The sequence below is a fragment of the Lotus japonicus genome, chromosome 5, assembly GCF_012489685.1.
Source record: "Lotus japonicus ecotype B-129 chromosome 5, LjGifu_v1.2".
Taxonomy (NCBI): domain Eukaryota; kingdom Viridiplantae; phylum Streptophyta; class Magnoliopsida; order Fabales; family Fabaceae; genus Lotus; species Lotus japonicus.
The window spans coordinates 66,015,127-66,036,732 of NC_080045.1; the positions used below are offsets into that span (position 1 = coordinate 66,015,127).

General features: G+C 38.8%; 4 protein-coding genes across 6 annotated transcripts; all 4 read right to left on the minus strand.

The window, feature by feature from the left end:
- Positions 1-8,319: 8,319 nt before the first annotated feature.
- Positions 8,320-14,284, minus strand: LOC130717145 (uncharacterized). Of its 3 annotated transcripts, none has more exons than XM_057567268.1 (8): positions 13,716-14,284; positions 12,502-12,678; positions 11,081-11,246; positions 10,134-10,279; positions 9,258-9,536; positions 9,026-9,160; positions 8,766-8,947; positions 8,320-8,574 (listed from the first exon to the last, which is right to left on the minus strand). In XM_057567268.1, the coding sequence occupies exons 1-8, from the start codon at positions 13,728-13,730 to the stop codon at positions 8,508-8,510; spliced, it is 1,167 nt and encodes a 388-aa protein (XP_057423251.1). In that variant the 5' UTR covers positions 13,731-14,284; the 3' UTR covers positions 8,320-8,507. The 3 variants fall into 3 exon arrangements, with proteins under 3 accessions (XP_057423251.1, XP_057423252.1, XP_057423250.1); XM_057567269.1 differs by having other exon boundaries at positions 13,655-14,284; XM_057567267.1 differs by having other exon boundaries at positions 13,636-14,284.
- Positions 14,285-14,434: 150 nt separating this feature from the next.
- On the minus strand, positions 14,435-16,043 carry LOC130717144 (uncharacterized). The gene has a single exon (XM_057567266.1). The coding sequence runs from the start codon at positions 15,871-15,873 to the stop codon at positions 14,617-14,619; it is 1,257 nt and encodes a 418-aa protein (XP_057423249.1). The 5' UTR covers positions 15,874-16,043; the 3' UTR covers positions 14,435-14,616.
- Positions 16,044-16,573: 530 nt separating this feature from the next.
- Positions 16,574-21,211, minus strand: LOC130718299 (probable WRKY transcription factor 33). The gene is given in 5 exon segments (XM_057568851.1): positions 16,574-16,913; positions 16,916-17,196; positions 17,312-17,473; positions 17,987-18,992; positions 19,115-21,211. Coding segments are annotated over 4 exon segments (993 nt in total). The 5' UTR covers positions 18,454-18,992; positions 19,115-21,211; the 3' UTR covers positions 16,574-16,830.
- Positions 18,602-19,350, minus strand: LOC130720011 (CASP-like protein 4B1). Its single transcript, XM_057570596.1, has 3 exons — positions 19,115-19,350; positions 18,857-18,992; positions 18,602-18,661 (listed from the first exon to the last, which is right to left on the minus strand). Exons 1-3 carry the CDS (start codon positions 19,348-19,350, stop codon positions 18,602-18,604), a joined length of 432 nt encoding a protein of 143 aa, XP_057426579.1.
- Positions 21,212-21,606: the final 395 nt, after the last annotated feature.

Here is a 21,606-nt window from a genome sequence, read left to right on the forward strand (position 1 = left end):
TGGAAAAATGAGATTTCAAGGGAAAATCTCAAGTTGGAAGGGAAACTTGGTTTGCCATGACATGCCTCGTTTCCCAAATGGTTTCCCTAAGCCAAGGTTCCCCCGTGAGCTCCCGGGTCAAAATTTGACAATTCTTGCCCCGAGGAAGGATTTCCCAAGGCTAACCTACGCGAATTTGTGTGGAAAATGAGATTTCAAGGGAAAATCTCAAGTTGAAGGGAAACTTGGTTTGCCATGGCATGCCTCGTTTCCCAAATGGTTTCCCTATGCCAAGGTGCCCCCGTGAGCTCCCGGGTCAAAATTTGACAATTCTTGCCCCGAGGAAGGATTTTCCAAGGCAAACCTATGCGAATTTGGGTGGAAAATGAGATTTCAAGGGAAATTCTCAAGTTGGAAGGGAAACTTGGTTTGCCATGGCATGCCTCGTTTCCCAAATGGTTTTCATATTCCAAGGTGCCCCGTGTGCTCCCGGGTCAAAATTTGACAATTCTAGCCCCGAGGAAGGATTTCTCAAGGCTAACCTACGCAAATTTGGGTGGAAAATGAGATTTCAAGGGAAAATCTCAAGTTGGAAGGGAAACACGGTTTGCCATGGCATGCCTCGGTTCCCAAATGGTTTCCCTATGCCAAGGTGCCCCCGTGTGCTCCCGGGTTAAAATTTGACAATTCTTGCCCCGAGGAAGGATTTCCCAAGGGAAACCTATGCGAATTTGGGTGGAAAATGAGATTTCAAGGGAAAATCTCAAGTTGGAAGGGAAACTTGGTTTTCCATGACATGCCTCTTTCCCAAATGGTTTCCCTATCACAAGGTGCCCCCGTGTGCTCCCGGGTCAAAATTTGACAATTCTTGCCCCGAGGAAGGATTTCCCAAGGCGAACCTATGCGAATTTGGGTGGAAAATGAGATTTCAAGGGTAAATCACAAGTTGAAAGGGAAACTTGGTTTGCCTTGGTATGCCTCGTTTCCCAAATGGTTTCCTTATGCAAAGGTTCCCCTGTGAGCTCCCGGGTCAAAATATGAAAATTCTTGCCGCGAGGAAGGATTTCCCAAGGCTAACCCATGCGAATTTGGGTGGAAAGAGATTTCAATGGAAAATCTCAAGTTGTAAGGGAAACTTGTTTTGCCATGGTATGCCTCGTTTCCCAAAGGGTTTTCATATGCCAAGGTGCCCCCGTGAGCTCCCGGGTCAAAATTTGATAATTCTTGCTCCGAGGAAGGATTTCCCAAGGCTAACCTATGCGAATTTGGGTGGAAAATGAGATTTTAAGGAAAAATCTCAAGTTGGAAGGGAAACTTGGTTTGCCATGGCATGCCTCGTTTCCCAAATGGTTTTCATATGCCAAGGTGCCCCCGTGAGCTCCCGGGCCAACCTTGCCAAGGGCCATTTCCAGTGAAGCTTGAGCTTGGCCACCCTTGCCACGCGTGGCCAACCTTGCCAAGTGTTGGCTGAGCCATTTCAAGTGAAACTTGAGCTTGGTCACCCTTGCCAAGTATAGCCAACCTTGCCTCGTGTTGGCCTGGGCCATTTCTTGAGCGTGGCCAACCTTTCCTAATGAATCTTGAGTGTGGCCCTCCTTGCCACGCATGGCCAACCTTGCCAAGTGTTGGCCTGGGCCATTTCAAGTGAAACTTGAGCGTGGCCCTCCTTGCCACGCATGGCCACCCTTGCCAAGTGATGACCCGGATTTAGTAGTGTTTTTAGGGTCATTTCTTTGTAGGTTTTGAGTCTTTTTCTTGTGTCTCATGTAGTGTTTCATGCATTCTCATGCATTTTTATCTTTTCTTGAGTCTTTGTTTTGTTTTGGTAATTTTGTAGTTTTATAGGGAGTTTTCTTGCATTTTAAGTTAAGTTTAGGACTTGCATGATTTTCTTTTGTTTAATGAAGGACCTCTTGTGCTAATGAGCTCTTTGAGCTTCTAGATTCTTCCTTGACTTGTTGGTTAGGTTTGGAGAGCAGAAACTGAAGGTAATAGAAGGCCAAGAAGCATGGAATTTAAGGAGGACTTAAAGAGGATTGAAAGAGGAGTTACAGAAGCCAAAGAGTCTTTTCCAAGCGAGCTGGAGCGCCTAGGCGTTGGCAGACGCTGGGTAGGCGCCAATTAGCTCCAGAGAGCATGTTTTGGGCATGCAATTGGCGCTCAGGCGCTCTGAATTGGCGCCTGAGCGCCCAGAACAGCCCAGCCTCGTTTATTTTGCCTATAAATAGGATTTTAGTCATTTTCTTTTGTAATCTTTGATATCTTTTGATACTTTGTAAAATTCAGAGGTAGAGGATCATCTAGAAGAGTGAGAGAGGGCTTCCAAGCTTGTGTTCAAGGTTCTTAGCCAAGAATGGCTCTTGCCATGCTTGGCTAATCTCTCTTCTTTTACTTTGGTTTTCTTGTAAGACTTTTCCTTTTGAGTTATAATCTTAAGTTCTTTCCCACATGTTCTTCTTCTTTCCTTGAATCCCATATCCATGCTTTATGTTTCAAGTTAGAACATGTGCTAGCTTTATGCTTTTCTATAATAGAACGGAAGTTTGTTATAGATTAGGGACTTGTTATGGGATTACCTCTTCTATACTTGCTGCTAGGAATAGAGGAAGGGTTGGGGTTTGTTGGCCTGAACTTTATAATCTTTATGCTTCAAACAAATGTTTAAGTACACAAGGAATTGGGCTTATCTTTTGGTTTGAAAGAATTATCTATGCGTGACATCGATAGGTAGTTGCTTAGGCTATAACATCAAGGAGAGATTCATGAGAACTTGTGCTTGGAATGATGTGCTTGAATTGATTAGTTGAGCAAGAACCCAAAGTAAATCACTCTTTCTTCTCATTCTCTGTTTCATTTCTGAATTTGTATTTTCTTTTTCCTTATTACTACTTCGATATATGTTTGCCTCAATATAACAAACCTTCGGACTCAAAGCTTGAACCGAATCTATTCACTCACAATCCCTGTGGTTCGATATTTAAAACCGGGAGGATTCCGTACACTTGCGGATTTACCAACACCAAGTGTTGGGTTGGGCCATTTCAAGTGAAACTTGAGCTTGGCCACCCTTGCCTCGTGTTTGCCTGGGCCAATTCTTGAGCTCGGCCACCCCTGGCCAACCCTTCCTAGTGAGACTTGAGAGTGACCACCCTTGCCACGCATGGCCAACCTTGCCAAGGGCCATTTCCAGTGAAACTTGAGCTTGGCAACCCTTGTCACGCATGGCCAGCTTGCCAAGTGTTGGCCTGAGCCATTTCAAGTGAAACTTGAGCTTGGCCACCCTTGCTAAGCATGGCCAACCCTGCCTCGTGTTAGCCAGGGTCATTTTGTAAGACCCAAATTTTAGACTTGGATTTAAATAATTATTTTTAATTATTTTTCCAACCCAAGAGTAGAACCGGTTCAACCGCAAAAGGGCCTTGTAGAGGAGAATGTTGTTTCGGATGACTTGATGAAGAATAACGTTCAGGAAATTGCTTGAGGATAGTAATGTGGTCAGTATAAGAGTTAGCACGAGCCATTTCCACACCCGACTAAGGTCGAGAGTGTCCGAAAAAGGCTATTTCCGCTCTTAAAGCATTGTTTAAGCGAAATTCAAAATCCTTGGAAAAATAAGAAGCTCTCTTTATTTTTCCCTCGACCACCGTTTCATTTCGGAACTCTGGACTGTACGCACGATAGGTTTCACTTCCCGGAAGTCGGACGACTCTAAATTCTATTCTCGCAAAACTCTAAATTCGAGCGCTGAATGAAGACTTTTTCTATTCGAAGCTTCTAACGAAGTTTCCATCTGCGTTGCCAGATTTCTTTCGACGTTTCCAATCTTTCTTCAGAACGAAGTTTCTTCATCCGACTGTCACAGCAAAAAGTAGTTTTTCGGCATGAATCGACCCACACCGTCTTTGAGACGTTTTCCTCAATTAAATGAACCTCGATTTGAGTTTCGACATTCTGTCTCCGAATACTCAATTTTTATCAGCAGATGAAAGTACCAAAACAACCGGAACCGCGAAATATCGATTTTTCGGATTTTTGCCTCACCTATAAAAAGGGGGAAAATTTCTCATTTTTCCTCCCCTTTGGACGTGAGCATCAAGAGAGAGAGAGAGAGTGAGATTTTTTTTCCGATTCTTGTCCGATCGTCCTGATTTCAGAAGCTACGCGTAGGCACAGAGGTAATGATGATTAATCTTACTTCTATTTCTACTTTCTGTCGGCTTATTCTATGCTGTTATGTGCTCAAAGTTTTGAGCTTTTTGTAAAACTGTCCGATTATCTCGATTTTTCTTTCCAACTATCTTCTACTGCAACCCAGAATGCTATAATCGCTGTCAGTGAATTCGGATTTGCACCGAGTCGCCATAGATCTGAAAAACTGTGTAAAAAACCCATTTACTCACATATTGAAACTTTATCTTCGAAAAGCCACAATCCGACTTAGTGCCCTTAGGATTAGTTGCTATAAATGTCATTGTGAACGTCCTTATCAAATTTTTTTTCCGAAGTTTCGACTTTGAGTTTTTGAGCTTTAATTTTGGACCAAAATGCCCCTAACTAGTCGTAATTCCAATCGTTCGTCCTAAAATTTTTCCGACAGTTTCTTTACCCTAGTTTTACCCTAAAACTACCTAGGAATTAAATTAGATCGAAGAAAAAGCGCCGAAACCCCTATTTTTGGAGAGTGGCCGAGACCTATTTGTGTTAGGACAATGAGGAAACTCAAATCTGGGCAAGGTGGACCTTATGCTTACTGTAGCCCTTCGAGTCGCCGAAATTTTGGCTTTGGTTTCGTGTCATTCCGAGTTCTGTAGCTCGAGTTATGTGCGTTTTAGTGAGCAAAGGTAAATATTAGAATTTCTAGTTCGGTTTCACGAGTCAAAACTCACCCATTCGGGGAAACTCTTCCATTCGCGTTAGGATTTCGTACTCTGGAGCTTCTTGAGCTTTGTCGAATGCTAGTTTGTATTGTTTCGATGGTATCGACTTGTTTTGATTGATTATTACTTTGTTTGTTCCAAGGTTTGGTTGTGGAAACTTTGGGTTTGACTGAGCAAGCTTGTGAGCGAGACCTGCACCGCGAGACTAGAACAACTCGAGGTTAGGGCAACTTACTTACTAGCTATTTCTTTGTAGGCGTCGATTAATTCGACTTGATTATTGGTTTGAATATTAAATATTGCCTTGTTATGGAATATTGCATGAATATTATTTATCGCTTTATGGAAAAATATTTTCTGGAGGCTTCAGCCGAGTGAACTTATATGAGACGTGTTGTCTCCATTTTCTGAGAGGCTTCGGCCGTTTACTGGTTTTTGTCTTATGATTTCCGCACAGAATTATTGTTGTATTGCTTCTTATAGCTTGAGATATTAATATTGTTGTCGAATTGTGCGCATTGACGCGATTGCTGAGTGTATGATATTTGGATTGATTCTTTTTATCATTCGGGTTGAAAGAATAACCCTAGGCAGGTTCTAATCTGAGGTCTGAGATCTAGCCCTCTTTGAACACTTAGACTTTTCCCGGGGATTATATTTGGGGGATTTGGGAAACTTTGAATAGTTAGAATTTGGAACTCGGGAACTTATGGAACTTGGATTTCGATAATAAACCTCATAACTGGATTAACTCAACTTTAAATGCTTTGATTAATTAACGAGACCTTTAGGGAAACTTAAGAGTTGGAAATGATTGTGAAAACGGGAAATAGTCGAAAAGCCTTGAACTTGAGATGATTTGATGGTTGCCACGGGGATGAACCATAGTGACCAGGGAAATGTCACTGAGTGCAATATGTACTCCGGCTTTTCACAGCCTAGTCGCAAGACGACTTTGACCTTCAGATACTTTTGAATCGAAATTTGTAGTTAAACACGTACGTGCGAGGACGATTCGATGTTTGGCTAACCATATCGCATCATGCATACGTTCAGGGTTTGGGACGGTCGAAAGACTTGGCCTTCACGAAGAACACCAAGAGTGTATCTTCGGCATAGCGGGCGCGAATCCGTGTGTTCAACCCGACGGGTTGGACCGATTCGACAATAGTTGTTTGACACGCGTTAGTCTGTATATTCAATCCGATGGATTGGGTCGATTCGGCGGTAGTCACTCAGGCACGCGTGAGTCCGTACATTCAATCCGATGGATTAGATCGATTCAGCGATCGCCATTTGGTATATCGCGACGGGTAATCATGAGATTAATATTCTCAAGACTCTGATATCACACTAACTGAGTATGTTTCTTCCAACATATTTTATTCATACTAATGCCAAGAAATCAAACATTCATCTAAATGCTTTGAAAGTTTGGCTATCTAATAAGTATGTTTGATGTGGTTAGTTCTCAATTAATTTTAACGTGTCACACAAATTTTTAACATTGTGGTATATTTGTGTAGAATTTTTTTTATGTTGAAGTTTTTTTTTTTCACTATAACTCTTCAGATTTATCAAATAAATGTTAAGTAAATGGGACCATATGGATGTTTATGATGAGAAAGATAAACACAAAAACTTCGTATGAGAAAACATGAAAAAAAAAATCACATGACATGATTCTAATCCTATTTCTGTACATCTTTGAATACAGGTTGCACACACACGTCAAAGCGGAGAAGCTTTTTATAGGAGTTTATGGATAAACGTAATTTTTAGGTTTAACGTGAATTCAAAACATGTACATAGACGATAGACTTAGTGTTTTAAAAATCGGCTTGGATCAATCGGTCTGACAAGAAACTGGGCACCTGGTTCGAGGCTCTCATAGGATTGGACATGCAAGACGATCAGTTAGAACCAATACAACTTGGTGGCTAAACCGATGACTTGAGTGGGGTTTGGTTGGACGGGGCGAGTCACCATTTGATCAAAGTGAGAGGCAATAAAAAAAATCCGTGTTTGTTATATTTTTGAAATCAAAAAACACTCATATTCAACATCATCCATTTTCTACAACTTACGCCTCCTCTCTTGTTGTGCTACAACACAACTAAAGGAGCAAGGCAGTCACTCCCTTACACTCTGTTTGGTAGAGTAGAGAGAGATAGAGAAGAGAGAGTAGGGAAGAGAGAGTAGGGAAGAGAGAAGTTGAGTAGAGAGAAATAGGTGAGAAATAGAGTAGATTTTAAGGTTGTTTGGTATGATAAAAAGAGAAGAGAGATTGAAGAGAAAGAATGAGGTGGAGGAGAGAGAAAAAATAATTTTTGCTTTGTTAAAACATTTCTGACGGTTTCTGACTGTTTCCTGGCAACTTGTAACCGCCAGAAATGTTAAAATATGTATAAAAAACAGCAGCTCTCCTCTCTCTCCCCATTTATCTTCATTTTGGGGAGACCCAAAAACTTGGTAGGACCCACCTTCTCACCTCTCTCTCCCCCTCTCTCCCCGTACCAAACAAGGGTGCTTCTCCTTTCTCTTCTCTAACTCTTTCCAGCCTATCTCTCTCTTCACAAACTCACCTATACCAAACAAAGTGTTAGGGTCGTCGGTGGGAGTGGCAATCCTAATCAAGAACAATATGGTTTGAGGGATACAAACTTATGAAGATGATCAAATGTTAGTTATGGTCCAAATGGACACTTTTGAAAGGTTGGAACTTAAAGAGTATGACTTAAAAACTTCTATGCATAAAGTTTTCTTCATAAACTATTTTAAACAGTTTATTAAACCGCTCAAACTAGTTTATATGTAGGTAATAAGCTCTTCAAAACGGAGACTTAAACCAAGCACACATAAATTATCACGGGGATTTTGGATTAATGAGTATAAATGTTTTATAGGTTATTTAAATATCAAGAAAAAACTAAATATCACTCGGAAAGAGCTGATAGAGGAGACCAACACAAAGACCTAATAAAAACATCAAGAAAAATCAGAACTTCGAAAACTGTAACCAAAATGGCACAAGTATGAAATTTAAAAAGGTCATTCTTTTAATCCCAAGTGCAATAAAATCTAAAAAATATATTCCTCTCCATGACATTTTTAATCAAAATATAACTAATTCTTATCCTTATATTGAAGGGCAAACATTACTTTTTGAAAAATAAGCCAATGTAAATCTTAAATAAAGTTCACACAAAACAATCTCAAATAAATTATTGTATGAGATATCTTCGTTTCTAAAACATAACTAAACCGTATTAAGTAAATGGTTAGCCATTTTTACGAAATGGGATGAAGCTGAGTTGAAAACCAAATTTGGATTTGTCATTTAAACAATCCTTTTTTTTTTGAAACTGTCATTTAAACAATCCTTACTCATTAGGGTAGGGTAGCGTAAAAACATACTCAACAAAAAATAAATTAAATGCGTAACATCTATCTAAAACTGATAAGTACTAAACAATCAAAATTAAATTAATGACTTTTTTCATCTTTTAAGTTTGGTATATTACATTTAATAGGAAGATAAAATAATTATCTTATCAGTCTAATAGGAAAATATTCATTGAAACTAAATGTGCACAAGCACAACGGAGCATAATAACAAAGAAGACACATTGCTACTATAGATGTTATCATCTATACAACAAGCTCATCTTCAAGATAATTATACTCAAAAGTGAATCCAGTCTTGATTCTTTGACACCTGAATAACCACATCAAGGTACAGAAGTCAGAAGAAATAAAAGAGCAAACAGAACATCAAAATTTAAGTGGGATTTTTCATATATACGCTATGACCACAAATAACGATGCCCCTAACTATTTCTGTCGACGGACGTCAACAGAAACAGTTTGGGGCATTAGAGATAAATCATAAATGTATACTCAACATACCATCCATGTTGCAGGTCATCATTTGCAATATGAAAATCAAAGTAGACATATGTTCCCTCCTCAAATTCATCGGTAGCAACTTTGGGTTCTTCATGTCGCTGAAACCATGTATGATACTTTCGGTGGTATCTCCAAGACTGCTTCTTTAGCTCCCTTGCAGCCAAATATTGTTGGTATGTGTTCTGCCGGGAAAAAAAAGGATATTCAATTTACAAGACTTATCAACACAATAATATTAATCAGACAGAAAGTTCAGATACCTGTTGATAATAAAATGCGAAGAACAAGGTGTCAGTGCCGAATGGTTCCTGTCCCACTTTCTCCCAAAAGGCAGGATTATTAACTATAGGTGCCTGTATTTGAGGATAGCTAGAAGGTGTAATTGTTGGGTGCCTCTGCATAAACACAAAATATAGGAAAAGAAAAACCAATGTAAGCCCATATGATATACTATTCGATGAACTTGAGGATGAATTAACTGGAAATGCATACAGGAGTATAAGTCCTAGGATGTTCTGAGTCTTTAGCTAGAGGAATTTTGTGATGTGCTGCCTCGAGCATTTGTAAATTATATAGCTGATCACGCACTCCACCAGAATTGACACTCGATCCACTAAAACTATCACCAATGGCTCCAAGTTCAGCACCATTTCTTCTTCCAATGACACCAAGGTTACCAGTAGGTTGATTGGATTGTAATGGTTGTCCGGGAGACAAATCTATATCTCTGGAAGTTTGAGCAGATTCTGGAAGAGAGGCAGATACTCCTGCCTGCAGCAAAAACGACAGAGAACTAACCCAGTTCATCCTCAAAATCACAACACGGGCAGATGCAGACATGTGTGCACACACACAATTACAAGTGCGTATTTTGCTATCTTCAAATCAGGAAAATCCTATAAATTTTCACTCATCAGATTTACTACTATCGCGGTGGTCATCTAATTTACTAATCAAATAATACTATGTATAATAAAATTGGTCACCTCTAACAACAAAACAGGGAGCAAAAGAAGAGAAAATCTCCTCCTAATCTCATGCATATGATGTCTATGTTTCCTTTAAATACGTTTGCAAAATTTATATCATATTACCTTCTCAAAAAGATTAGCAAGGATTAAAAGTGCTATTCAGTTTAGTCCATTAATTTGACTACCTTGTCAAAACACTAGGGTGGTTAACGTACCAAATTCCCAACTTGTGATACAGGAATTATTAACAAAGTATATGATGCATTGCATGCACAGCAAAGTACGAAATTCAAAATATAAATCAATGAATGACAGGATATACACTTCTATTGAATTGGAGTAAGATAGATCTTTAAACTTTAAAGAACATAAAAAGAATACAAGTTAGTAAGCATACAGGTGAATCTACAGCATATGCTGATTTCAAATCATCTTCAATTGCAAGATTCTTGCCAATCCCATTGCTAGAAGGAGATTCCGCTGTTGACTCATCAGCATAATTCTGATGTTGCTGCTGTTCCTCAACCTTAGAATTGCCAACATCTACATAATACAAAAATTAGATGATACCTCCTCTTTCATAATAGCAACAATCTTGATTGTTTCTTAATCCAAAAAGATCACTGTATTCTTTTAAGAGATGTATCCATATGTCGAACAATTCAGTCATTACTACAGTAACTTTTAAACTTGATTTACAGCGCAACTGGGTAGATTTAGATATGTTATTCCTGATTCACTTACTAGACCTCAATGACCTTGTAGAAAACTAACATCTCGTGATCTGATACTCGCATTTTAGGTATTTATTTATTCATTAAGGAAGCTCACAAAATAGAGACTCCTGAATCTTTAAAAGTTAATATTCAATGAACAAACAGCTACATTTTTTATACAGAATCTTTATTTGTTTTCACTTATTATAAATTTATGAGGCATTCTTTTTCCTAATCTTTCCCTATTTTGGATAACAATGGAATTTCAGAAAAAGAATTTAAAAGTCTTCAGCATTGATTGCAAAAAAATAGCAGCCCAATAATGTAAGTATTGAGTATCTGGAACCAATAACAACAATGTTGAAGACCAACTATATGCATCACCCAACGCAATTGCGCTCTGGGATATCATTGACCATGAGGTCGCTAACAATGTCATTTTTGGCCTCCCTCAGCCCCTATTCACAGGACTGAGAACCATGTTATCAACCCTTCTCACCGGTGCCTCCAAAATTTTACATAAAATCGTACTACTCTAACCACTCCCTCATTAAAACGAGAAAGGAATGGAAGAAAGTAGTCAAACTTAAAACAGGAAAATCAAATATATGTAAGTAACACAACATACCTGCATCTTTAGCAACACCCGGAATCAATGGCTGTTGACTGGATGGGGAATGAGCAGAATTGGGTGGCTGCTGTATTGAGGCAGGAGAAATACTACTGAGACTCGGGGACTGGACTCCAAGTACCATACCAGATTGAGAAGAAACAGAAGATCCTTGAGTACTAAACTGTACATATCAAGCAAAGTATATTTTTCAGATGTAGAAATAAATCAGGCATAGAAGTAGCTGTTTATTATCATTCAACAGCTATTAATTAGATAAAGTAAATTTACACAGAAGCAAATATATGGAATGCAAAAAAACGGAACGAACTAAATACTTCAAGAAAAATACGTTTACAAAATTTTAAACATGTGAAGAGGGATGCAATACATACTGATACCCACATCATCCTCACATATAAGCACAATTAATGATGCAAGTATGTGTCATGAAATATTTAGACTATACTTGAAAATACATGATCAAATGTTATGTGATTTTGAATGATCCATGACATTCCATTCTGAGCACAGATAATTCTTCATGTCATTTTCATTGCAGATAAAGTAAGCACAGAAGGTCAATTATTCCATCACTATAAATAAGTTTCATAATTCACCCACAATCAGACAAAAATATCTGGTTATAAAGAGGTTTTCTCCCTCAATTTTTTCCCCATAATTCCCAATACAAGCAAAGAAAACTAAAAGTTGACATCCTATTTTACTTGCAAAACTATCAATTGGCAATCTATAGTGAAGACCAGAGGAAAAATCATGTGGTCTATAGTAATTTTAGAAGGAAATACTGCATATTTAAGCTAAACAATTCAAAGATACTAGCCAATGAAAAATCATGAGCAAATCTCTTTTTTAAGGCACTAAAATAGAACCAGACAATCTAACCAATATGATAAAAAACTAATAGTTTGGAACTCTTACAAATCGGATTAGACCTAACTCTACCCTAAAAGCTTAGGGCGAGGATTGTTCTGTCCTTTATAAGGACTATTTCAGCCATATCTCTAGCCAATGTGGGACCTAACCACCCACCCCCCCCCCCCCCTGGCGTCTGGGGTTAGACATCTGGAGGGTAAAGTTTGCAGGAATGGACATCTGCAGGTGACCCATTTATGAGAGGCCCAATCAACAAATCTAGGATAGGCTTTGATACTATCTTAGAAATTGGGTTAGACCTAACTCTACCCTAAAAGCTAACTCAAGGGTGAGAATTGTTCTACCCTATATAAGGACTTATTTAACCATATCTCAAGTTAATGTGGGACCTTAACAGACAGTAGGGAACAATATATAATATTTATTTTGAAGAAACTAAGAGAATGATGCAGAGATGATTTTGGCCCATATTGAATCTTCCAACAGAAGTAAAAGATCCAATAAGGAATGAGAAACCAAATTTGATATACAAAAAAAACTACCTGCTGCAGAAGTGGAAGTGGATTTTGCTGCTGGGCTGAAAACTGCTTATGATTTCCTCCAACAAGAGAAGGCATGTTAAGAAGGGTACTAGGCCCTTGTTGCTGCACTTGCTGGAACTTCTGCAGAAATTTTTCCCTCTGATCAGGAGCAATTTCAGTTCTTGCACGAAGCTGCCCCTGAAGTTCAAAATGACCAAGTTCCTTCAATGGTAATAATTACACAAAGACAGGAAAATACACAGAATTATACTTTCATTCAACCTAGCAATAAAAATATTGAGTCAACTATTTATAGTGGTCTGAGAATTCAAACCCACCAATTTAGTCATCCATCCCATGTAATTATTTTCCATGTAAATGCATTCAAACAACACTTGTCTACATGATATATTGAAGCCTAAATTCATAGCAGAAGCATAAATCTCGTACCGGAAGATCAGCAAAGCTAATAAATCAAGCATGAATGGTTTTAAATGAAAAGAATTTATGACATGGCTTGGTATTCTAATACAGAGTATGATAGAATAGATGTGAACTGAACACCAACCTTCTATCATGATAAACTAATCAATCATTGTATATTTTTTGAAAATTGTATAGTTCTAGTCATATGGAAATCTGCATATCATAACAAATTTGGGCTTTCATTTGCCTTAGATGTGAAAATCTAATTTAAGGTATAATAAGACATCATACACAAATATATAAATAGAACAAAATGATAATGATTGGTTACGACTGAATTTCTGGAAGAAAAAAATGATAGATTCTAGATTACATATGCAAACACGAGTTCAAGTTTTAGCTTTGATTTTGATCCAAAAACCTGATATCCTTGTATAGGGTTGTAGTAACTAATTAAAAAATAACCAATAGCCTAACAAAATCTAATTATAAACTCTTTTAATAAGCATTTATTTCCTACTTTGAAACTGCACAAACAGCAATACAGATGTCCTAAAACAAATTCCAATTTAAAACAGGAACAGATAATGCATATTTTTTGAAGGAGGCAACTAACCAAAAGTTATAACTTAAAAGTTTCACAAATCACCTAAATGAACATATAGACAACTAAATGGCAACTTGCAGAAACCTTGAAACGGTCTACAACTTGCAGAAAGAAGCACCTACATATTTCCTAGAAATGAACCTGAAGCAAAGCATTACATTCCAAAGGGAAATCTCCGGTGATTAATTAACCTATAAACCACCTCTTCCTCGGCCATATGGAAAGCTGATCATACTCTGAAGCTGAAGATAGAACCTCCAAAAGACCCTTCACTTTTGATTGCCCTTACTAGGTGCATGGCACAAGATTACACATTTTCCAGAATTGTCCACCAAAGATCAGCTGGCAATGGCACGACCCGTAATCAGCAGAATATCAGTAACAGGGCAATCTGACTGCATTCTCCCACCCATCATAGTATTGTGTGCCTATCACAACTAAAAATGAGCAGACAATGTCAATCCCCCATAGAACTGCTTAAAACATAGACCCAAATCCAGCCAGCCTCAGATAGCTATGTCACCATAATACTACTGGTTAAAATACTACCTGTAAGCCTTTCTACTCCTAATACTAATTAAATAATGATACTACAAATTGGAAACCAGAATTGACTTCAATCCCATAAGCCTTTCTACTCCTATGACACTGAAAAATCAATACCTGAAACGTTTGACAATTGGTGCGTACAGCAGAATGGATTTTCCATTAAACTTAGCAGTCAAGAAATGGAAAACTGAAACTGAACATGCTATGCAAATCTCCTATTATTTTATTGATAAGTTTCTTAAAGTAAAGCACCAACTTTGACCTCACAATTTCTTGAACAATTTCTGACAAGCATATAATATCTAAATAACTTCAGACCAATCTGAGATGAGAAACAATATTTTGATTGTACCTGTAGAGTGTAGAGAACCATTCTAAAGCTCAAATATAGTAAATTAAAATTATCACCAAAACAAACACAAAACAAAGGCATAATAAAATGCTCAAAAACAAAATCTGCCAGAGAACTCAGAAAGCAAAAGTTCACAGTATTGCACAGAGCTACATCAAGCAGTAAATTCTAAAAGCAAAATTCCCTGCAATCAACAGTTAACTCATGCTGCTGCCTTCTTAATTTTCTTCGCCTTAACCTTCACATCAGCTCCCTTCAACTTCTTCTTCTTCTTCTCACTGGACCCCTCCTTTTTAGCATGAAATTTATCTCCACCCTTCTTGACCAAACCTTCCTTTGTCACTTTGGCAGACGACCCATCTTTATTTTTCCTCCGCTTGACGCCTTCCTTAGGAGTTTCAGGTTCCCCCAATGTTTTCACAATAGTCAACTTAGCAGCCTCTTTCCCCACTTTGCTTCCTTTCTCCCTCTTCTTACTCTCCAATTTTTCCACTCCTCCATCACTCCTTTCAGCATCATCTCCTATGACAGCATTGTCACCATCCTCATCCTTACTCCCTAAGGCCGCATCCACATCCATGTACTTAACTTGATGAATCCTCCCCTTCTTATTCTTCTTCCCCACTTCCTTATCCCCATCCTCACCCTTCTTCTTCTCCTTCACACTCTCCTTCTCCTTCGCTTCCGCCTCAGCTTTACCACCATCAATCTTCAACCTCACATCAGGAACAGTCTGATAAATAGGCAAAGGCAGAGAATCCAACATCTTAACATGCAACGACCTCACATTCCCCCACTTCTTCGGAACAAGCTCAACCGCAGAACGAACAGCCGCAACCACATTCTCCACAATCTCATCCTTCTCCATGCTCACCTTGGCAACCCTCACCACACTACACGTCCCGGTCCTCAAAAACATCATGGCCGATGAGCACGCCTTCTCCACCTGCTCCTTCCAATTCTTCTTAGTCAAATCCAGCGGCACAGGCACCTTACGCTTCTTGAAAAACTGCTTCCCGAGAAGGCGGGCCAGCAACGGAACCACCGCCTTGTCCGTGAAGAAAAGATCATAGGAGTCACAGAGCTTCCGCTTGGCCTCAAAGGGGCGGTAATCAGAAGTGAGCTTGGAGAGCTTGAGGACCTTGGCAATGGGGATGGACTCAGCCTTGATCTTGGCCTGCGCGTCCGCCTTGGTGACACGGCCCTTGTTGGCGCGGTCGTCGAGGATGAGGCAGTGCTGGGAGAAATCGGAGTGGAGAGAGTGAGGGAGGGGAAGCTTGTGAGGGTTAACGCGACCCTTTTGAGGGACCTTCTTCAGGGTGAGGACGAGGTACACGAACTCCTCGTCTAGGCCTAAGAGGTTGGGTTTTTGCGTCTCCGATTGGGATTTTCGCCATTTGAGGAGGGAGGCGACGGCTTTTGATACTGTTTCAGGGCTTATCACGGTTTCGGAAGCCATGGCCTAACGGTGAGGGCGGAGCCGGTGGAGGACGTTGCGGCGGCGGCAAGAAGAAGATGAGACAGTGAGGGTTTAACGAATGATCAAGTAAGAAGAAGAAGAAGGTATAGGCAAAAAAAAAACTAGGGTTTAGTTTAATACTTACCTATTATTGTTTCATACTTTAATTTACTTCTCAGTAAATAACATTTATCTGTATCAATGTAAAGGAAAAGGGAGTAAGGCAATCTCTCCCTGATTGTGTATGTTACAGTAAGATATGATATTGATTTCATATATGAAAACAAATAATATTTAATTTTTTTCTTCTTGAATCTGTTTGTTGACCATTATGCAGTACGTGGTGAATGCATTATTCAAGGAGTCAGCTTTATTTTTTTCCACACTCTGTCTAGTGATTACTATGTGTATAACATCTTGACTTTGTTCAATTCAACTTTCAACCTTGGACCTGGGAATTTTCTTACAAATTTCTTAATCGTGTAAACTTTTTAAATTGTGTTTCTTTTCTTGTTGTCTTCAAAATTATGTGAAGGACTTTTTTTAGGGCTATCAAGGTCTATCAACTGAAAAATTATCAAAATCTCAGTGATGAAGTTGGTGCAAATTCATCATAAATCATCTAATGAAACTAAAAATAGAAAGATCATTGTAGAAATTGCTGCACAAGAACATCTGTTACCAAGTACTTGACAATTGCAAAGACTTTCAAAATCCAAAGAAACCTTTCCTTCCATTAAATACAACAAAAGAATAACAGTATTCATCAGTCAATTCATTCTTTGTATCTGCTTGACAACATTCATTGCAGGCTTGCAGCTATATTTTCTAAATCTATGGCTGTAGTGCCAAGTAACCATTCATGATTCTTTGGTTCTATTCTGCTATGCATAACTAAAATCCTACATTCTTTACAAAAACATATCCAATACAAACTATAAAGTTGTGGTCCCAAATTTAGAAACCCTTTGATAGAAATGACTGAAGGAATGAGCTATCCCTCCCAAAGCTTCCAGCACTCTGCAACATGTTCAGTGCTATGATTCTTGATTTCCATATTCTGGAAGCCTAGTCTTATTATGAACTGAATTTGTGACACTTGATGCACTATTATAACGGTTCACCACTGAGGGCTTTATAGGTGCTGATACAGTGCTGTTCATAGAATTTCTGTTCATGTTATAACCTGCACTACCGCGTGCAGCAGGTACATCATGGTTGTGCTTCCCTTCATAAGTTGTGATAACAGATTTGATATCATGTGCGGCTCTCTCAACGTGTTTTCTCACTGAACAACCTGGGGCTGTACATTTGTAATAGCTCCTGCAGATACAATATTTTGAACAAGAGAGTAAGTTAATTTTGGTGTTGGAAACAACATGAATTGCAATACTTAGAACCATTAACTAGAGAGTCTTTGTTCCCATCAGTTAATTACCTTGCATTTGGGTTTCCCTTAACTACTTTCTGTCCATATTTCCTCCACCTATAGCCATCATCAAGTATATCAATTTCACTTCTAGTTTGAACTACAACTCTAGGTTCCTTGACAGTTCTGCTCTCTGAGGCAGAATAGCAATCATTTTCATTTTCTCCCTTCCTGCAACAAAGAGAATCATAGTTAGTAACCGTTTGGATGCAAAACAAATAGCACTTATTGGAGCTTATTTAGTGCATTTTCTAGTAGTTGAGCTCCAATAAGCCAATATTCAAACTGGCTCTTAGGGTTAAAGCTATAATATAAAATCATTCATGTGTCTTCACGCAACAGCTTAAGCTTTTGGGATAGTTGGCTCATGACATGGTATCAGAGCTTCTATGACCAAGTGCTCTAGTATTCAATCCTTGTTGCCTTCAATTATTCTAATAAAAAAAGTTGAACTTCAACACGAGGTAGATGGTCTGTGCACTGTCCTTGCTACAAGCCTGATGGGCTCTTATGTGAGGCGGCATGTTAAAGCTCTATTATAAAAACCATTCATGTGTCTTCATCCAACAGCTTAAGGTTGAGATAGTTGGTTCATGACAGTTAGTTAATATTTCAACTAAGAACACTAGGCAATTTCATTCTTAAATTATGAAAAATTATGGATCAGGTCACTAGAGATCTTACCATCTTTTGGCCTCTGGTCCAAGGTCATCATCATTTCCTCCAGAATAACTGGTTTGTGATGTTTGCGCCGCAAAGTCTTCCTCTCCCACAGATGCTGAAGAATCTTCTTGAATATCAGAAATCACTGAGTTGGTGCATGATGAAGAGGGTTGATGAAATTGTTGAGAGCTTGTTCTTCTCGTAGACTGGGGCTTGGGGTGGTTATGACTTCCCTTATATACTATTTCAGTAATTTCTCCATCCAACGACCTCTCAACTTTCTTCCTCATCGAGCAACTTGGATGCGTGCATTTGTAGTAACTGCGCGGATTTTCACTTCCTTTTACTTGTTTTTGTCCATATTTTCTCCAGTTGAACCCGTCTTCTGATCTCCTTTGTTCTCTAACAGACTGAGGTGCATTCGTGGAGTTGGAATAATGAGACCCAGGAATTGAATTGCTATGCATTTCAGGTTTGCATGGTAACATTTCTGAGGAAAAGCTCTGAGTTTGTGAATGGTATTCTGCTTTTGTTGCTATACCGTTGCGCCAAGATTCGCTCCCAAACTAAACTCCTTACACTCAAAGAAATACATGGTGGTTTTTCGGAATTGAATTCAACCTCAACAACCTGAATTTAGTTCATGACTCCCTCACTAGATGCTTCTATAGTGTGTACCCTTTTCGGAATTGTACCCTTTACAAATATAGCAGCAGTTATTTACTGTGAAGTTTTTTTTCCCTCTTAAATTTTTGAAATGTAAAAATAGGTAGTTCTTAGAGGATGCAGTCCTAATGAACTACTGAAAATTCACTCCAGATTTGGGTTAAAAAAATATAGCATCATTAAAATCAATGTGATCAGAAGAAAGGAATGAATGCAATGCCAAACCTGATCACCAATAAAATCAATCATTGCTGCCATTCTGGGCTGAATCAGTTGTTTTCCTGTAGAAAGTTCATGAACTTGACGGAACACTTGAGCTCCAGTGTACAGACAGGACAAAATCGCAATAGCCAGCAAATACCTACAATTATCATATCAAAATATCATCACCGCCCCACATGAACACCAAACAGAAAAATCAAATTTTGATCAAAACCCATTAATCTCCATCAAAAATCATGAAAAGGGTCGCAATTTTCCTACCTGTACTCTTCATATTTATCAAATTCTCTCCAATCACCGTGCTGGTTGCTAGCCATGGCAATGAACGAGATCAGAGAGAAAAGCAGGGCGATCCCTCGCAACCCCAATGACCCTCTCTTCACCAAGTCCTCCCTCCTCCACCCACTCCGCCGGTGGCAGTCGCCGGCGGGGGCCATTGGCGGAGTCTGTACATGTATCTTTGGCGTTGAATTCTCCTCCTCCTCCAGAGTCGACATCTCTCAAGCGGTTCCTTGGATCGAATTCGCAGGTTTCGGAGTGATTCAGATAAGAACAAAGTGAATTGAAGGGAAAAGAATGAATGAGAATTGAGAAGAAGAAACCAAAGTTTGTTGAGTCTGTAAATTCGTTATGGAAGTTAATGATGATGTGGCGTGAATACATTGATTGCCAGTTACGCGTGCTTTGTTTCATTGTATGCTCCATAGTTGTTTTATAGTGATGAAAAACAAATGGGATAATTGTATATTGTATAATAAATTCATATCAATTAGTTTCATCCACACTTAAAACTCACACGGTAAGAGAAATCGAGAATGAGAAGAGAAATATGAAGTGAATTGATAGAAATAAAATATAGAATAAAATGAAACATGAATGAATCATAATATATTACATTTAGTATAAAATAAAATGATTTGACTTGCATAGAAGGTATAAAATGAAATATATATATATATATGGCTTAATACATTAGAAGGCCTCTGTAATGGTAAAAGGAATCAAATTCAGGGCCTAGAAAAATTTCGCATCAAATTGGGTCCCTATAATTTTTTTTTTAATTCAATTAAGGCCAAATGTTGTCAGCCTTCAATTTTGGCCTAGTCGGCAATTCCACGTGGCTTTTTTATTTTTTTTAAATTAGAAAAATTATTAAAATTTATTTTTTAATTCCAACTCATCTCATTTATTTAAGGAGAAAAAAAAAGCTTAATAAAATCCCTAATTTAAGTTCATCTTCATCATCCTTCATCTTCTTTATCTTCCTCCTCTTCATCATCTTCACCACACCATCACCATGCTTCTTTTTTTAGTAAATATTCATGGACCAAACAAAGTCATTACCACTAAAGAGGAAACAAAGCTAAAGTGTAGAAAGAAAAGGAGAGAAGGAGCAAGTTCATGGGCAAAAACGCACCAGAAAAACAAAATAATAGATTACACAAAACCAGCAAGAAGCACCCACAATACACCCAATTTACCCAGCCACATCGATGCTCAAATCCTAAATCAAGAAGTGTGAAATGGGAATGGGAATCACCCAGATCCAAACAGGACCCAATAACCTAAGAAGAAGGAGCAATCGTGATTCTATGGAGAATCAATGGTTGTTTGGAAGCGAGAGAGTTAGCGGCGTGGCGACGGCGGCGACGGCACGGTGGTGCACAACGGTAAAGGTGGTCCAAAACAGAAATTGATTGAGGGATTTTGTTCTCCTTGTGGCAAGGATCATCGTGGCCCAACTCGTTTTCCCATTGGTGGCCGGATTTGGCCGGAAAATGCCCCTGAAAGTAGCGGTTGTGGCGGTCGATGGCGACGAAACGAGGATCTGAACCATGGGTTTTGTTGTGGAACTCACCAAGACCCCAATGGTGGTGGACTTGCTGCGGACAGAGACCGGAGCATGCCGAAATCGAGAAGAGAGGATGGTGGCAGTGACAATTCATTCTTCTTTGTTTGCATCGTGGCTGCCATTTGGAGAGAAAGAAAGAAGCATGGTGATGGTGGTGGTACTTCATAGAGGAAGAAAGAAGCATGGTGACCCTAAAAAACCCCAAATCCACACCAAACGAAAATCAGAACAGGATTTAGGTGGGTATGGTGGCGGTGGGGTTGAGGTTAAGGTTGGGGTTAGGGGTCGGGTTGAGGTTGCGAGTGGGGAGGTGAGGTTGCGGGTGGGGTGGAGGTTGAGGTTGGGTTGCGACTGAGGATGCAGGGTAGGGTAGGGAATTGGATGATGATGATGAGTTTTTTTTTCCCTGTTAATAGGTTTATTTTTTGAAAGTGTTAATAGGGTTAATTAAAGAGGATGAGGAAATGTATCAGGGATTGGATGATGATGATGAAGATTTTTTATTAAGTTTTTTAATTTTTTTTTCTGATCAAATTATTGAGTTGGAATGAAAAAAAAATTTATTTTTTTAATTAAAAAATAATTATAAAAGCCACGTGGAATTGATGACTGGGATAAAATTGAAGGCTGGCACACTTTGGCCTTAATTGAATTAAAAAAAAATTCTTAGGGACCCAATTTGATGCGAAAATTTTACATGCCCTGGATTTGATTCCCTTTACAATTTCAGGGGCCTTATGATGTATTAAGCCTATATATATAGTATAAAATAATATTACATTTAGCTTGCATAGAAGGTATAAAATGATTTGACTTGTCCTTCGTCGCAACTAGAACTGAGCAAGGTTATATGTCCCGACCTAAAATTGAGCTATCAGACAATATAAAACATGTACGACGC

Bases quoted from the DNA above. Each gene is read 5' to 3' on its own strand.
- LOC130717145 (XM_057567267.1), bottom strand. From the start codon at position 13,668: ATGCTTTGCTTCAGGTTCATTTCTAGGAAATAT. The intron at 12,679-13,635 runs GTAGGTGCTTCT...TTTGAACTTCAG, and splicing joins GGTTCATTTCTAGGAAATAT to GGGCAGCTTCGTGCAAGAAC. The intron at 9,537-10,133 runs GTATGCTTACTA...TTTTTGCTGCAG, and splicing joins CATATGCTGTAGATTCACCT to GCAGGAGTATCTGCCTCTCT.
- LOC130717144 (XM_057567266.1), bottom strand. From the start codon at position 15,873: ATGGCTTCCGAAACCGTGATAAGCCCTGAAACAGTATCAAAAGCCGTC.
- LOC130720011 (XM_057570596.1), bottom strand. From the start codon at position 19,350: ATGTCGACTCTGGAGGAGGAGGAGAATTCAACGCCAAAGATACATGTA. The intron at 18,993-19,114 runs GTAGGAAAATTG...TGATAATTGTAG, and splicing joins GATAAATATGAAGAGTACAG to GTATTTGCTGGCTATTGCGA. The intron at 18,662-18,856 runs GTTTGGCATTGC...ATATTTGTAAAG, and splicing joins TTGATTTTATTGGTGATCAG to GGTACAATTCCGAAAAGGGT.